The sequence below is a fragment of the Zingiber officinale genome, chromosome 1B (assembly GCF_018446385.1).
Source record: "Zingiber officinale cultivar Zhangliang chromosome 1B, Zo_v1.1, whole genome shotgun sequence".
NCBI lineage: Eukaryota > Viridiplantae > Streptophyta > Magnoliopsida > Zingiberales > Zingiberaceae > Zingiber > Zingiber officinale.
Genome location: NC_055986.1, coordinates 122790104 through 122808120, shown reverse-complemented (window position 1 = coordinate 122808120; position 18017 = coordinate 122790104). Strand labels below are relative to the sequence as shown.

Sequence of the window (18017 nt, the reverse complement as noted above, 5' to 3'; positions counted from 1 at the left end):
ACTTTCCTGCTCTTTGTTATCTTTCATCACACTTAGGGTTGTAAATGAACTAAGCGTTCGTGAACAAGTTTGGTGTTCTGCTTGGTAAGAGCTTGTGTTATGTTTGTTCAATATACATAAGATTAATTAAACAAACAAGCTTGAACAGCTCGTTAAGCTAAACAAATAAGCTTGAACATATATATGTTCAACTCGTTAACGTTCGTAAACAATGTTCGTGAACAACGTTCATGAACAATATTTATGAACAATGTTCATGAATCATATTCATTAATAAAACTCCTTTCAATATGCTAAATAAACAATAAAAAAAAATGAATTTAAATTATCAAGCTTAATAACTAATCAAATAACTAAAAGTTTCAAATAATCAAACAAGCTTGAATTGAGAGCATGATAACATCTAAATAAACCAAGCTTAAGCCAAGCTTGAATTGAGAGCTTGATAACATCTAAACGAATCAAGCTCAAGCTAAATTTCAAACAAGCTCAAGCTCATAAAACATAAACCAAGCCAAACTTGAACACTCATTTCAAAAGCTTGGCTCATTTTAAGCTCGGCTCGGCTGAGCTTGGTTACCTTATTAAACAAGCTTGAACACCCCAAAGCTCGGCTCGACTCGACTCGGTTTGTTTACAGCTCTATTCACACTTTCTCTCTCATTATATTTTTCGCTCTCATTCACTTTTCTCTCGCATTTATTTTTTTCTTTTATTTTCCTCTACGGGTAAAAAAAGAAAATTTTGGTTCATTCTAATAAAAAATATTTAACTAACCAAACATTATCTTTAAGAGTGATATCACCCACATCATTTTCCCTATCACTATATTTAAAATTTAAGGTAAATAATTCACTTTATTAAATTTAGATAATCAATTTTCACTACACACTACAGTAACTACCCTTCTTTTTTATTATTATATTTATGGAATGAGTGGAAAATGATAGATTGAAAAGAATTAAGTGGAAAGAGAGATATTGAAAAGAAATATTATTTTACTTTTAGGATAGAGACTTCATTCTCTAAATTTAGATAATTATTATTCATCAAATCTAAAGTTAGGAAATAGATAGAGTAGCTAATGTAAATATTTTTTAGCTTCCCTATCCAAAATTTAGGGTAAAATCTTTGGATAGGGTAGTTGATGTGGATGCTCTTGTACCCATTCATATTCCATGATACTATTATTCTCATTCCCATTTTGATTCCTAAGAAAGAACCAAACGTTCATTCCGATACCCAAAATATTTTATTGGGTATATGATATCCTCGTATAAAGGACCGTTGCATTAGAATAGGATTGTAAATGAGTTGTGCTAAGCTTCAGTCAGCCTAGGCTTAAGCTCAACTCAACTCATTTATACTAACTCGACTCAAGCTTGTAGGATTGAGCTTGAGCTCGATTTTTTTTTAAATAAATAAATTTATATATTATATATTATAAATATATATTATTCCTGACTTGTTTGGCTCGACAAGCCACCGAGCTAGAAATAATTAGGCTCAAGCTTGGCTCGATTTCTAATCAAGCCGGCTCGAGCTTGATTCGAGCTCGACTCGATTTCTAATCAAATCAACTCGAGCTCGGTTTATAACTAGAGGTGCAAATAAGCTAAGCCGCTTGCGAGTGGGTTGGTCAAGACTTGATTCAAGTTCGAAGTTAACTGAGTTTGAGCCAACTTGATTAGAAATCAAGCCGAGCTTGAAACTAATTATTACTAACTTAGTGGGTTGTCGGCTTGTCGCATCAAATGAGTTAGTAATAATATATATTTTATTAATTTATTTATTAAAAATAAAAAAATTAGAGCTAGTGCTCGAGCTTGAGTCAAGCAAGTATAAATTGAGTCAAGCCAAGCTCGAGCCTAGGCTGACTTGAGCTCGGCTCGACTTGTTTACCGCCCTAACTTAGAATAAAATATCCCTCATAATTTACGGTTGACTAGGACTGTAAATGAGATGAGCTTGAGCCAGCCTAAGCTCGAGCTTGGCTCGATTCAATTTATTCTAGCTTGATTCAAGTTGAGCTCATTCGAGCTTGTAGAGTTGAGCTCGAGCTCAAGTTAAATATAGACTCAAACTCGAGCTCGATTTTTTTATTTATTTATATTATTTTATTATTTTTAATAAATAAATTAATATATTATATATTATAAAAAAATATATTATTAATGACTTGTTTTGGTTCGATGAGCCACCGGGCTAAAATTCGGCTCGATTTCTAATCAAGCCTGTTTGAGCTCAGCTCGATTTCTAATTAAGTTAACTTGAGCTCAGCTCGAGCTCATTCAACTTCAAACTCGAATCAAGTTTTGATCGGGCTCGATTTCTAATCAAACTGGTTAGAGATCAACTAGATCTTAACCAACTTCAAGTTTGAGTCAAATTTTAATCGGACTCGATTTCTAATCAAGCCGGTTAGAAATCAGCTCGAGCTAAGGCAATTTCAAACTAGCCGAGTTTTGATCGGGTTGCTTGCTCAAGATATTAAACTGTCTTACGTGTGACTTACGTGTGACTTACATGTGACTTGACTCATTTACCCCCTGGGCAGAAGATATTAAACTGTCTGAAACGTAGGTTATATCTTTTACTCCGTAATATTATTTTTAATATAATATAATCATTAAAAGGACTTCATTTATAATAATTTGCTGATTAAATATAAATACTTACTCGTCTCGTCATCTCGTTCCCTTGCTCTCCCATTTCCGGAACCCTAAACATTTTTACGCAGGGGAACTTGTTCGGCAGCTTCGTGGTTCTGGCTTGCTACCGGGCGAAATCCAGGGTTTCAGTCTTCGGCGGTTCCTTGTTTTCTGGGGTTGATGTGCTTTTGTGTGCTGCGACTGGAAGCTGTTAGTTCTCTCCTTGGATCCTCTGCTCGAATCGATTGCACTGCGATTCGTTTTTCACCGGATTCTGGAATCGAGAATCAATATGTCTAGGCGTTGATTGGGTTATTTAGGTTTTTTGCATTTGTATATTGCTGTTTGTTGGATCTATTTCTTTACGCATTCGGGGGAAAATGAGTAGCAAAAAAGAGGAGGAGCGGAATGAGAAGATTATTAGAGGTCTTATGAAGCTCCCGCCGAACAGAAAATGCATTAACTGTAATAGCCTGGTAATTTTTTTTATTTTGCTTCATTAGTTTTACAGTGCATATTTTCTCCGTCTGCTATGTTTGTTGCTGGCCGTGTTGGATACTTGAATTTCTCCATAGCAGCATTCTAAAACCCTGCTGATAGATGCCTTAACCCCTTTGTTCCTAATCAACCCAGGGGCCGCAATATGTTTGCACGAACTTTTGGACCTTTGTTTGCACACCATGCAGCGGGATTCAGTGAGTACTTGCGTTTCCCTATTATATCGTCTTCTTTTTTTTTAGAAAAAAAATTCCTGCAAAGTTACATGGTCGTGTTTCTGTGAAAATTTTCAGATGATTTGTTGTGAAAGATGGTTTCCAATTTTTATGTCTTTTTTTTTTTTCAAGGACCTTTGTTCTATTCATGAAGATCCATTTAATGGACCATCAAAGTTATTTTGTGGTCGTGTTATTATGATTTTTGAAATAAATAGTTTTACTTGATTTCTTATCCATACCAGACCTGTTGGTTTTGCTTGGCCACATGAGTTTGATTGGAAGCCTATTTTCCTTCTGTGCTTTTAATAGTTTATTATATAATTGTTATGAGATTGTATCTGCCTGGCTTTGCTTAAACCTTACTTGCACTATCAATCTAAATCATCCAGACAAAAAAATTTCAAAATTGAGTGAATAAGAAAAATAAATAATACAATGTGTTAATAGTTAAGTTATACTTATTGGGCCATAACAACAAAAACAACAATAGTAGAAGGGGCCAAGGGATCTTGTGCTTCGAAGAAGAGGAGGGGGAGCAGGAGGAAGAAGAAACACAAGAGGAAGAACTGAAGAAGACTCTAATTCTGTTGCCGTAAGAATCCTAGGAAGAACACTTGTCAATGGAGGAAGCATCATATCCATTGTTGTTGGAGAAAGAAGCTTCCAATCTCAATGTGTTTTGCTTCGTCACTGTAGGATGAAGAAGGTCATCTCCACTAATTCTGGATGAGGAGAAACGCACAAAGAAGATCTGTAATTGTGTCAACCAGTTTTGTTTTCCAGTTGGTCAGCAGAATGAGATTCTTGTCCTTGCTAAACAGCTAAGAACAGGTTTTTAAGCCATGAGAAAATTATGACAAAGAAGGGAATGTGTAAGAGCTCCTACTAAAGATGGCTTTGTTCCTCCCAGCTGACAGTCTATGTTTTGTCTTTGTCCATGTCAGTATTTTAACGCAGGAGAACCTATTATATTGCTATGGTTCTTAATCAAATTCCTCTGTGTGCTTCTACTGATCTTGTTCCTCATGCCTTGCATCTGATATTCTGCTTTGTACCTGATGAAGTCAGCTTTTGTTTCTTTATTTATGACATTTGCTTTTCTCCAATCTGTTTTGAGCTTACACCCTTCCTTGGGAAATGACATGCAGTAAATATGGTGATGATGAAAACAGATTTTTGACCAGATAGTTGCTTGTCTACAATGCATTTCCATAATGTTAGTAATTGGTTGCTCTAGAAACTTGGGATGTGGTATCCATCTAGTTGGTATACCTAACTGTAGTCAGTTCATATATACTGCTTAGTTAAACCAATAATTTCATCATCCATTCTTCACTTTTTTCTAGTATTTGTTTAAGCTAATTGTCCCAAACACAGTTTTTTATAGCCTCATCAAAGGAGTCCACTGAACCTCATTTTTGTTATCTTCTGTATATAGAGACTGCTTTCTTTGTGCTAAAATTAGCAGTAACCTCAAAAATTTCAAGGTGATCCATTGGATTGGATGTAATTGTTGATAACTTGATATCAATACTTAAGTCAATTAACATGGTTTACACTTGACTTACTTCTAGATTTTGTATCATCTTAAAACTTGGAATGCTTGTATTAAGGCAATAATTTATGCCTTTGTAGTTGTTTGGGATTATGAGTTATGACAACTAACTTTAATATAATTTGTTCACATTACAGCCGTGAATTTACACACCGGGTGAAGTCGGTTTCCATGGCAAAATTTACTACACAAGAGGTGGAGGCTCTTCAAAAGGGAGGTAATCAGGTAAAGCAAATTGCATTTTTTTTTAAAAAAAAAATCAAGGATATATGCTATATCACCATAAACCAACAATGGTTTTTTCAGCTTGCAAGAGAAAACTTTTTGACAAATTGGGATATGCAAAGGATGAGATTTCCAAATAGCAGGTAAAACTTGTACTCTCTGAGTTGCTGGTAACTTGAATTGCAATCTAATAGTTTCTTGTTAAATTGTGTTCTTAATCTATGATGTTCATGTTGCAGTAATCCCGATAAAGTTAGAGAATTCATTAAAGATGTTTACATAGATAAGAAATATGCTGGGCGGAAGTCGTCAGGCAAGCCACCAAGAGAAATGGAGGTTATTTAATCTTTCTTCATGCATTGAAGAGCTGTTCTTTCAGATTTGGGCCACCTGGCCTATGCTCTTACCTTTGCTTTATTGATGGCTTGAACAGAGCTTTAAGAATCATGAACTTGAGCAGAGAAGAGCCAGCTCTTACCATTCCTTTTCTCAGAGTCCTCCCTATGACTATCAGTATGAGGAAAGGCGATATGGAAAACAATTTGGCACATTGAACAGGAAACCAGGATCAGAACAAGGGCATTATGATGTAAAAATGAATAGTTCTGTATATAGTCCGGGTCGTTTACATATGCAAGCATATGAAGATAGATTTGCCAATGAAAGTTCTGGGTCAAGAATGTCAGACTGCTCAGTGTCTAGTGCAGGTGATACATTTAAATATGATGGCCAGTCGCAAAATTCTCAGGAACTTGGCCACTGCAGCCCCACTTTACGCCAAACAAGGGACACCATTGAAGATGCAAGGCCTCAAAAATTGAATCAACTTACAGAATCTATTGTCAAAAGGGATCTAGATAATGTCTCATCTCCCAAGGTTTGTGATCCTTTCACTACAATGTACTCTAGGATCCCATAATGTCCGTGTGGTACCCTATTCCTGTCATGTCCCAAACATCGTGATCCTACTTTAACAATATTGTAATAACCTGTTTCGTTGTTTGGTGTGGATTTTTCAGACATATCATTTACAAGTGTAATTATTTTCTTGCTTGATCAGAGAACTTTATCTGCTGGTACCTTTGGTTCCATGAGTTCAAGAGATGTTACTGTGAAACCTGTGCTTCCCAATGAAACTCATCATGCCAAAGCATCTGCTCTTGCTTCTTCCACACAATCATCTGGTTCTTTTCCTGGGGGCAATGATGCATTTAGTTCATCATTGATGCAACAACCGAAGGCTTCAGTTCCATCTGTAGATTTGTTTGCCGACTTCAGTAAACAACCTCCATCATCAGCAGTAAATGTTGTCATGGAACCTGTTTACTCAGGTGGAACCCAACGGGTGAATACACCTGCTTTTTCTTCTATGCAGTCATTTGCTTCTGTTCATACTGCACACAAGGATCCTATCGGTTCAACATTTGGAGAACAATTAGGGACTTCATCTCCAGTAGATTTGTTTGACAACTTCAATAGTCAGTACTCATCCACAATCCATATCGAGCATAAATCAGCAGAAGTTTCAATGACACAAAATGTAGGATGGGCTACATTTGACTTACCTCACCATGTGAAGGTTGATTCTTCACTGAAGCCAGGCATACCTACTTCAGACCTTTCTGGAAGTGCTATGCAGGGGAGTGTAGGTGTATTGACATCTCTACAGAACAACTCAGCCTCATTCCCAGATCAAAAATCTATGGCTTCTGGAGTTTTACCAGTAGCGCTCAATCAATGGCAGTTAGATTTAAAGGGGCACTCACAACCTCTCCAGCAAAATGACTCGCTGGTAGGTTACTTATACACAGTTTTTAATTTTTTTTTAGGAATAAGCTATCTCTCCTCTGAGTTAGAGTCTGATACCAGAAAATTTTGCATGACCAGTTCCATGGATCTAGAACCATGATTTTAGATTTCATTTTTGTTTATTTTCTTCCATTATTTTTTTTCTTTTCATTTTTGTTTTTCAGTTGTGGAATGCATTTGATACTTCAAGTGAGAAGTTAGCTGAGACATCGGCTCATGGTCTACCTCTGAATGGTAGACCATGGATTTTTGCATCTGAGTCTGCACTGCATGATCTTCATGTAAAACAGACTGTTTCAGAGGTGATACCATGCTTTTTTCCTAAGCAATGTTTCTGCTATCTTCTTTAAGATTTCTTGATTTTAAAATTGTTTTGCAGAACAATAATGATGGGTTTCAAAATTTTGCCCTAAACGCTGTAACTCCTAGCTTTGGTCAGACAATGGGTGGTGTTGCTGAGCTAACTTTTTCTCCAATGGTTGAACCATTCATGGTATGTAGTAATTTCTAAACCTTTTTCTAGCTCTCTGCTTTGTTGAATGTAGTTATTCACCTATCATATATTGTCAAAGGATCACGAAACTAGATATTTGCTTTATCTCACTATAGTATTCAATTAGCATTATTCCACTTAGGCATTTTGCTGCTAAACTGAATAATATCACATCTCATCTCTCAATTCTAATGCATATTATTCAGTTTAGCAGCAAAATGCCCAAGTGGAATAACTCTCATTGAATACTATAGTGAGTTGAAATTACTCATTTAACTTACACAAGTTTTACAGATTGCACACAAATCCTTGCTTAAAAATCAAACTCATGGTTTATTCTATTGAACACTAGAATTTATATAGATAACATTCTTATTGGTCAATCAGGGTTTACGTATGGGCAATTTGTCAGTGAACATGGTACCGACCTTGACCTCAGCAGAGAGCATGCTAGATTCTTTTAACTTTAAACATGGAAAACAAAGTGAGAAAACAATTGCTTAAAACTAACTCTGCCTAGTGTCAGGTACTATCTGTAGGTGTAACCTGGTGAGCCTCTTTCTACAACACTCAGGTTCCATCTAGATTCTGGATTTTTTTAACAATAAGTTATGCTTTCTTTTCCTTTTTGAGAGGGTACTTGTGAAACTGGAAAATACTGGTTAATTGTCAATCCATCAAAAGTGTAATATAACAATATTCAACCTATTTAGGAGTAACCAGCACTATGTTTCACAAATATATGTGTAACAGTGATTTCAGTCAAATTTGGTACAGTCATAGTTAGGCTATTCAGTGTTGATTAATTAAATTAATTTAGTTGTGTATGCTATATAAGGAAAACATATTCTTTGCAGGAGCCATATATAAGTCATCACTATGCTAGATGAAATTGTATCTTGTTTGATAAAATGAAGTTCTATCCTTGACAGGGAGGAGTCTCTATAGCTCAAAAGTCAACAAATCCTTTTGATCAACCATATGAAGCACACATGGATTCCATGAATACAGTATGTTCCTTTTCTAGATTTTTTCTCTTCGATATAGTGGCAAAATGTTTTATTTATTCAATTTATGTATGTGATAGCATAGTTATAGACCACTAACCTCTGCTGAATGACAAAATTTTAACATGCATTATGAGGGTATAATCCCTCCGCCTGCAACTGGTTCTGAATGTAGTTCACTAACCATCTCATAGCTTAACAGTGATGCAATTTTCAGCTCCACATTTTCATGGATACATTAAACCTCAAAGCACATTCCTTGATTGGGATAATACTTTTATGTTAAATCTGGTGATAGCATCATTACAACCACAATAAGAAAGTCATTACTCTATTTATTTATGTAGTTCACGTACTGAATAATAGAAATGTCTGTATTATTGCCTATTTTGTCAAATTATGTGAGGTTAGAGGCTGTATAACTTTCAAAGTTACGGTGCCAGTGCTCCAGTTAGATGAACCTATTATCATGATGGTTGGCAGCATGAGGTGGTGCCTTCTTAAGATGTCATACCAGTGTAATATTCCTGAGTTCCTGCTATGCATTTCATAGGCCCGCAGTTCTGAAAGCTCTCTAAAGCCTTTTTATCGTGTGTGGTCTTTAGTGTTCCAAGACCTGTACAAGATGTCAATTTGATATGCTAACTTGATTTCATAGTTCCTGGATATGAGTTCTCTTGAAGCTGCACTGCCTAGCACACAGTTGACTAATGATTACTTTGCTGGTGCAAGTCAGCCATGGTATCCTCAGAATGCTGCCACCACATTTGTTTCTTCCTTCCCTGAAGGTAAATTTTAAACATGGTTGTTTCTACTGTTCCATTTTTTTGTTGTATCCATCATCCATATTTCATTTTATTAATGTTCAGGGGAGGTGCAAGGAGTACCTATGCAGGGACGGAGCACACATTACGTGTAAGTTGTGGTTATCATTTCGTAATACAAACTATGGTCAGAATATTCTTCATTATGATAATGGGGACTAATATCTGCAGAAATTTTACTCCCCAAGGGCACGGTGCGTCTGTTGACAAGAATCCATTTGCATAAAGTTTGGGACCAACTGCAGAATCTGTGGCTTCAGCTAAAGTTTGCATATCTGGGTTAACTTTTTGATTGAATCATTTACCCCTCATTTGTATGTTTGCAAAAGTCAGTTGTCTAAAGCTAGTGTGAAAACACATGGTTCATATTTTGTTCACGGCCGCATTTGCCCGTTGATCTACTTCAAGTCAGCCAAAATCTGGATAGCTAAAGGCTTAATAGGTGGTGCACTCGTGATGTTGAATATCTCCTTAACGTTGTTCTTAGCTTGGATTCGTGGGTTTGCTATTTTCAGTATGCATATTTAATCATAGTTTGGTCACAAGAGAAACCTATGGTTCGGATAACAGTTTCTACCTCCCGGCCCTGAGGGTGTGTTTGTATATTTTCCTTGAACAGAATGTTGTTGTGGAAGAACCAACTTGAAAGGGCCTATTGAGGTGGTGAATGATGGTGTCTTATGCTTGCTATTGTTCAGACTTGAGATATGTACCTTTAGGAAAGCTCATCTGTCTATTAATGCTTGCTATTGTGCAGACTTGAGATATGCACCTTTAGGAAAGCTCATCTGTCTATATTAAGGTAGTTTCGGTGAAGCTAAATTCTCCTAATTCTCTAGTAATTTTTTTTTCTTTTTCTTGAAATTTATTCATTTTGAGAATAAAATTGGACCAGTGAATTGGTGGACGGGGGGAGGTCCATTTCTATTTTAGTATAAATGGATCATCAAAATGTTCTGTAAAATCTTGTCCTTTAAACTCAAAATAACATGAGAAAATAATCAAACAAATCAATTTTTATTTTTATTTAAAAAAAAAAAAGAGTCAAGACGCGACATTGGTATTTTTATTATATCTACTTTAGCTTTTTAAACATTAAACCCAATTTACTGTGATTTTAAGCAACTGCTTTCTCCATTAAATGTAGAGTCTGAACGTGTTCACCACGCAGAGTTGATCGTTCAACACCAGGGTAACATGGCTCACCACTCATCAATTTTTATTTTCGAACAGGGACTTGCATGACTGCTTTCTTGAGATTAATTATTAACATACTAGTAGTCAGCCTACTCATTCAACTATTATATAAATAACATATTGTTTTAATCACAAATCAATCTTCTTAATTTTCAAGAAGTGAATAATGGCCATTGCATCTGCGGGCTGACATAGTTAATTTATACAAGAGTGTTGTTATCAATAGATCTAGGTTGATTTCTATTAGATGTAAAATATCCCATTGACCATCTAATGAAGATTTCTAAGGAGTGAATAATAATAATAATAATAATAATAATAATAATAATAAACAAATAAATAAATAAATAAATAAATAAATGATATATGCAGATGAAGTAAATTAGTGTAAAAAAAAATTAAAAACGATATGTTCATACAAATGCAGATTTTTTTTTCGATTGATTTTAGAAATCAAATAGAGAAGAGCTTGAGCCCCAGTAAGTTAGTAACTTCTATTCTATACTTCCTTTCATTTTTTTCATTTCGTGTAAACTGACTTATTACACTCAACTTTGATTTAGCTATTTATTTTTTAAGAAATCAAAAGAAAGAAGAATATAACAAATATTTTATACCTGGTTCAAAGTTAATGATACCCGAGATAAGAAGGGGAAAAAAAAACAATTAGAAGAAATTGAGAGTCAAAATGGCAATGGTGGTCGTGCATTCCATAACTCTTCGTTTCAAAAACCCATCCACCTCATGGGTCACGGCCGCCTCTCCAAAGAGCAGACGCTGCGCGCCATGGCCAGCCCCGCCGTCGCCCCCGAGTCCACCTCCGGGGACTGCCCCTCCTCGCCCCGCCCCACCATCACCCTCGCCCAGCCCAAGAAGAAGAAGCCCAACGCCAAGCTGTCCTTCCGCGCCGTCCGCTCCCTCTTCCGCTCCTTCCCCATCCTCACCCCCGCGGCCTGCCGCCTCCCGGGCGCCGCCGGCGGCGGAGGCCTCTCCCGCGGCAGCCGAACCTCCGCCGACGGCCACATCAGCGGCGCCGCCCGCACCACCGGCACCCTCTTCGGCCACCGCAAGTCGCGGATCAGCCTGGCCATCCAGGAGAGCCCCCGCAGCATCCCCATCCTGCTGCTGGAGCTGGCGGTGCCCACCGGGAAGTTCATGCAGGAGATGGGGGCCGACCACCTGCGCATCGCGCTGGAGTGCGAGAAGAAGGCGGCGGCGGCGGCGGAGGAGGAGAAGAAGAGGAAGCAACTGCTGGAGGAGCCGGTGTGGACGGCGTTCGTGAACGGGAGGAAGATCGGGTACGCGGTGAGGAGGGAGGCGTCGGAGAGGGACCTGGAGGTCATGCGGATGCTGTACACCGTGTCGATGGGTGCCGGCGTGCTGCCGGACGACATGACCGATCCGGTGGAGGGGGAGATGACGTACATGCGGGCCCACTTCGACAGGGTGGTAGGCAACAAGGACTCCGAGACGTTCTACATGCTCAATCCCGACGGCAACCATGGCCCCGAGCTCAGCTTCTTCCTAGTTAGGATCTAGTTACAACTGCTGCAACGTGTACGTGCATTCTCTCTATGTGTGTACGGGTATTGTGTACGGGTATTGTGTACGTGTACAAAGCAGATTTCTGTGTATTGTGTTGTAATTTGTCTTATATCATAACTAATTAGATTGGAAAGTTGGTTACTTATCAAGCAAGGGACAGAATGGTTAAATCTTTAGTCGGCTCTGAGTATCCTGACACAATCAGTCAAACCTGGCCGAGTTTCAATACCAATTTGGAAAACTATGAATTTATTAAACGCAGATTTTTTGCAAACATTAATTGATCACGAAATTAACAATCCATAACAGAACTCACCACTTTAGCTCATCGCACGATCAGACAAAAACAAAATGTAGTAAAAAAAAAACATAGTCGAGGGTGGTAAAACAATGGAACGTACTAGAGGGATACATACGAGACTCAAGAAAGGATCAAGTACAAAATCAAAACTGCACTAAAATATTACTTGGGAAGAACTTGTAGCTGCTCCTTTCATGGTACTGCGCTGGCTTTGGCAACTGAGATTTGCAGCCTAGCAGCAGGCTCGACATCGTTGCTATTTCCACATTTCGTGTCAGTCAAATCGGAGTATAGCCCAGGATTTCCACATTTGATTGGGCAGCACACTTATTTCCTGGAGTGCTGCTAACCTGAAATAATAAAGACAACAATAAATCAGACGTTCATCCATCTTAGGATACTAAGAATGCTAAATGATTTGTGCATCAAGGTTTTAGGCCATGACATCATCATCATTCTACAGTCGATGTTGTCCCATGCTCTTCCGTGAGAGAGACTTCCTGTCACAGCTGCTGCTTTTGCAGGACTTGTTTTTGCTGTGCTTTTGCTTACGAGGTTCTTTCTTGACAATCCTGTAACCACGACGATGCTCCTTCACGGTGTGGGACTCAGATGTAACTGGTGGATCATATACATCGGGTGACCACTTAACACTCAATTTTTTATTTGGCTGCGTGCCTAGTTGCTCACGGCTCCCCTTCATGGCCGAGATAAGCTTTGGAGTACACTGGACAAACCAAAAAGAGCCATTTATACGATTTAACTATGTAAAGCTATATGCATCAAATATTCGTCCTTGAATAAAATTTACCTTTGATAAATTGAGCGGTCTTGTGATACAGGATGATCAATGTAAATCAAATTTCTCAATGAATATAGAGCTAAAATTCTAACCCAACCCAACTCCATGAAGCCAAGTTTAATCAATTTCTAGTATACCTTAAACTAGGTACCACTCCAACAAGAAACTTAAACAATCTGAAAAACTCGTAAGCATTAAGCAAGCACTGAAATATTATATCAGACAATACAATAACAACATCAAGCCTTATCCAACAAGCCAACTTCGAAACATTAAATTGGCTGACATACATGAGTTTTTATCAAACAAACATAAATGAGTTTTTATCAAGCCAAGAACCAAGCTTGTTGACAAGCATAAATTACTCCTAGGGTAGACCCACTCATCTCTAAAAAACAACAACATTCCCCTTTCAGTTCCATTCAAACTTCCATCAACATGAAGGTTCCATAAAGCATATGGAGGTTATATGGGATCCACTCACTGTCCAATACATATGTGCAATGCAGAAGCATGTGTCGGTGAATGTGGTTGGTATTTCTTCAAATAAGATCATTAGTTATATTGACAATAATCTATAAGACATGTCAAGGAAAATGAGTTTGTATCTACTATATTATATTCAAATAAACCAATATAAACAACCAATATAAACAAGAATTATATATATATTAGTCTAAGTAGTACATATAATTAAAAAAAAAGAAGAAGCAAATATTAGTGCATGATAACCAACAGTATAATCTGTATAACAAAGAACTTGCATGTTGACCTAAGCAATACATATAGCAGCATCTTGTTTGTTTATTTGGAAAAACAAGTTTAATCAATATTTAACTTCCAACATATGGCATGGACTTTACAACAAGTGATTCGTTTAACCTCTAATCTTGTTTCTTTATTTGGAAAAACAAGTTTAATCAATATTAACTTCCAACATAGGGCATGGACTTTACAACAAGTGATTGGTTTAATCTCTATCACCCTTTGGTAGGCACAAGTGGATGTGCAGTCCCGCATTGCATAAGCATATGCTGCTATATAAGAGATGTAAGTAGAGGTTTTTTAAAGCAACTGTCAATGCAAGGATGAGGTTCATCATAACATTAGGAAGGAAAACTACATAACATCAGGACCATGGTTTTTCTTAACACCATAAGCAACAATATAGTGTAACATCTGTTTGTTTGTAGCATAATCTAAAGAGCAGATAGATGCAATAATTGGCATGGAAAGGAACTTACAGGTTTTACAGAGCTCTCAGCATCCGTTATTTTACTTGGTGATTCTCTTGCATCCTGGGAAAGAGGTGATTGCGGATGTTCCAACATGTGTATAGAAGTATGCTTGTCAAAATCTTCCCATTTATTGTCGTCCAAAAAAGTTATGTCAATTTCATTTACATGACCGTGTACCCCCTTATAAGAATCCTTATCTGTAGCAGGATCATGATCGCATATCCCCTTATATGAATCACCAACATGAAAGATTCCACTTAAAACTCGTCCAAGTTCTCCAATTATAGGTTCGTTTTGCTCATTAATAGATAAAATGTCAAGATCCTCCAAGGCTATATTCTTCACAATATTTTCAATGATGACAGGAGTACTACATTTATGCTTCATCAATGATTCCCTAAAATTAGGAGTGCAGAAAGATGGATCAGTCCCAAAATCTCTGGAAGCTATCTTTTTGCAAGACTGACAACTAGCCATCAATTATGATCCTGTAAAAGAGGTTTTTGCTTGAAACAATCAGTTGTATCAATGATATGATATCAGAAGAAGTAAAAGGAGGATCATTGCAATAGCTAAGTTCTACAGCATAATTATAAAAATGATGTTCCAACAAAGGGGATTGTTATAAGACAATGCATCTGACAAGAGATTGAATTTTTTAAAGCGGTGAAAAATAACATAAAAAACTTTTGATGCAAATGGGAAATAGGTATCCCCTAGATCTGCAAACTGCTTAGTTGTAAACCTAATATATGCCATCTGAGCATATTACTAACTACTAAGTATCTACTGACTAATCTTGTTTTCAATTCACAACAATTACATAGCTATGTCATTCATGTTTAAGTTGACATAATTCTGGCAAAGGAAAGAAATCCCAATTAGCTGCAAAAAGAAGATACGAGGGTTACTTAAGCAAATAAAATAACACGATTTCGTTCTCCCTGTTGCAATTATCATTTACATCCATGGAAAACTGCAACGGGATTATCAGTCCTATTTTCTTGACCATTAAACTAGACTATCCAAGACTTTCTAACTGTTCAGTTGTAGAACCTGATTAAATACGTGGCATCAGAGCATATTTACCACCTACTGAGTTCTGCATGACAAATCTGGTTTTCACCTAACAGCGATTACATAGCCACGCATCCTCGAGAAGGGAAAAAAAATCCCAGTCTTACAGCACAAAAAGAACATCGCATAGAAACACAATTTTTCCTAATAAACCTAAAAAGAAAAAAAATTCAACACTCAATAAACAATGATCAACAGAATAAAAAAATTAAGAAGTCAAAGAAATACCTCTGTCACGTTTCTTTAATCACCAGCAGCAAGCAGCAACAAATACCTAAAGCGACGAGATAGCACCCCACGAGAAGCAAATGTTAGCTAAGATTACCACGACTATTCCACTTGTGACACTTCTGTTGAAGACGATTGAATCTGGATTTGCCATAGAAGGAGGTGAGCGAGGCGGAAGACGAGGGGATAGCCATTCGTGGGTCGAGGGTTTCTCCAAGCACCGAAGGCATTGTCGATGCTCTTCGAATCGAAATGGCGCGAAGCCCTAATCCGCCACCACTCCCTGAGTTCCGAACTCACTCGATCGCATGCAAAGAGAGAGGATCGAAATCTCCGGTCGGTGAGGTGGGAGGAGGAGGAGGAGGAGGAGGACTATACTTACGTTCCCATCCAATCGTTACAACATGGGTAGTGTAGGGGGCGGGACAGCTTAAATGGGATAGGGATGATTTCGTAGTCCGTATAAATTGCCGCAGTGTTATCCAAGCCGGTCGCTGCCAGCGGACCGATGACGTAATGCGAGCTGTTTTTTTTTTACAAAGTGAAAGTGGTAAATCATATATAAAAAAATCAGATAAACACAGAGAGATTTTAAAATATGAGGTGTACCAAATCTAAATAGATATTTAATATATACCCTCTTGAATATCTTTTTTTTTTTATATTTAATTTATCTTTAGTAAAGAAAATTACGATTTCAAATCCCCTATACACCTAATGTATCAGTGATGATAAAATTAAATAATAGTCTTTTGTCACCATCTTATTCTCTTTGTAATACCATCCAAATACATGGATTGCCCTCCAATATGTGAATATCTCTAGACGCATATGCAGCTAACCTCAATCTTTCGTCATAGATATGCAATCGAGGAGGAGGAGGGCACCGGAAGAATAAATATTCTGGTATCTTTAGCACATGTTCATAAAACGTGCACATGCACTGTCGATCCTCTTATTACTCCTGTCGATCTCTGATAAGGAGTCTTCGTTATGTCAATATCTAGAAAGTGACTACATGACTTGGTTGAACGTAAGACTTCTACATTGTCCAAGCTCATGGCACCCTAGGACTAGACTTCGGATAAAATCATAAGTCCGAGAGATGTCATCATCTTGTGAAAACCACTTTGTCAGTCTCTGTCTAGTAGCCTCAGATGACCTAGTAGTCTCAAGGATGAGATCTCTTATCTGTAGTAAACACTGATCAACTAGGAATCTGAATGAGTTTCCTGCCAAGACCATAAATCAATATAAGTCAAGTAGGTATGATGTATTCACTTGATCCATAATGCATTCCCCTTCTCTTGAATCCTCCAAAGAACCTTAGCCAGGAGGGCTAAGTTCCATGCCCATAAGTCTATGAATCTCATGTCACCCTCGTCTTTCGATCTACACATATCCGCCCAAGACACTAGGAGGTTCTTGGACGTCCACATGAAAGACCGATATATGTTGTAGATATAGTCAAAGATACCTTGACGTAGTGGCATAATAGAAAGCCAGAAGCACTCGACACCCTGAAGTACTAAATTGATAAGTTGTGTCTTGCCTGCATAAGATAATATCTTCCTTGGCTAGGTGTTGATCCGTCAGATCAGAGAATCAATTAGTGGACTATAATAAATTATCTGTAAGCACGTGCAGCTAGTGGAACCTTGATGTACCTAAAAGGCATAGTGTCTTCCTCCTGTGATGGATAGAAGTCTACTCTGCGTCATATCATAAACTCTAGCGATAAATATTAGACTTTAGACGATTAACTTGAAGTCTAGAAGTAGAAACAAAGTCCTAAAAGCATGTGATCAATGTGCCTACTCAAGCTGTATCACCTCGACTAAAAAGAAGGAGAACATTTGCATAAGCTAAATGATGCCCGCACTGTGGGTGGAAGCTAAAACCAGACCGCATCTTGTTCTACTACAACTATCTCCCAAAGATCTCAATATAGATCCTAAACATGTAAGGTGATAGAAGATCCCCCTGTCGTAGTCCTCAGGCTCCTTGGAAAAGACCAAAAGACCCTCCATTGATAGCCAATGAGAAAGAGGTAGTAGTTACGTACTCCATAATCCAAGCGATAAACTGCTTTGAAAAATTCAGCCCAATAAGTGCCTCATGAAGAAAAGCCCAATGCACCGACTTAAAAGCTTTTCGAAGATCAATCTTCATAATACATTTCGGAGAAATGTGCTTTATAGACAACTCTTGGGCTAAATGAATATTGTCCGTGATGAGTCTACCTTGCATAAAAGTCACTTGCAACTAGTGAAGAATAAGATCAAGAATACCATAAATGCATCCAACTAAAATTTAGATATAACTTTATAAAAAATAGTACGATAGGAT

The 18017-nt window shown here is 37.6% G+C and overlaps 3 protein-coding genes across 5 annotated transcripts; 2 read left to right on the top strand and 1 right to left on the bottom strand.

The window, feature by feature from the left end:
- The first annotated feature begins 2682 nt into the window (after positions 1-2682).
- Positions 2683-10062, top strand: LOC121976358 (probable ADP-ribosylation factor GTPase-activating protein AGD14). 3 transcript variants are annotated; one of them, XM_042528492.1, is made up of 13 exons: positions 2685-3127; positions 3285-3346; positions 5060-5147; positions 5229-5290; positions 5387-5483; positions 5581-6024; positions 6208-6939; positions 7121-7258; positions 7336-7449; positions 8382-8459; positions 9115-9244; positions 9326-9371; positions 9452-10062. In XM_042528492.1, exons 1-13 carry the CDS (start codon positions 3032-3034, stop codon positions 9504-9506), a joined length of 2142 nt encoding a protein of 713 aa, XP_042384426.1. In that variant the 5' UTR covers positions 2685-3031; the 3' UTR covers positions 9507-10062. The 3 variants fall into 3 exon arrangements, 2 of the variants coding, with proteins under 2 accessions (XP_042384435.1, XP_042384426.1); XR_006110612.1 differs by lacking the exons at positions 9326-9371; positions 9452-10062 and adding an exon at positions 8900-8974 and having other exon boundaries at positions 2683-3127; positions 9062-9200; XM_042528501.1 differs by lacking the exons at positions 9115-9244; positions 9326-9371; positions 9452-10062 and adding an exon at positions 8900-9095 and having other exon boundaries at positions 2683-3127.
- A 1155-nt stretch (positions 10063-11217) lies between these two features.
- On the top strand, positions 11218-12139 carry LOC121993856 (protein MIZU-KUSSEI 1-like). The gene has a single exon (XM_042548160.1). The coding sequence runs from the start codon at positions 11222-11224 to the stop codon at positions 12014-12016; it is 795 nt and encodes a 264-aa protein (XP_042404094.1). The 5' UTR covers positions 11218-11221; the 3' UTR covers positions 12017-12139.
- Positions 12140-12302: 163 nt separating this feature from the next.
- Positions 12303-16087, bottom strand: LOC121976348. Its single transcript, XM_042528480.1, has 4 exons — positions 15669-16087; positions 14370-14851; positions 12769-13050; positions 12303-12673 (listed from the first exon to the last, which is right to left on the bottom strand). The coding sequence occupies exons 2-3, from the start codon at positions 14838-14840 to the stop codon at positions 12781-12783; spliced, it is 741 nt and encodes a 246-aa protein (XP_042384414.1). The 5' UTR covers positions 14841-14851; positions 15669-16087; the 3' UTR covers positions 12303-12673; positions 12769-12780.
- Between the last annotated feature and the right edge of the window lie 1930 nt (positions 16088-18017).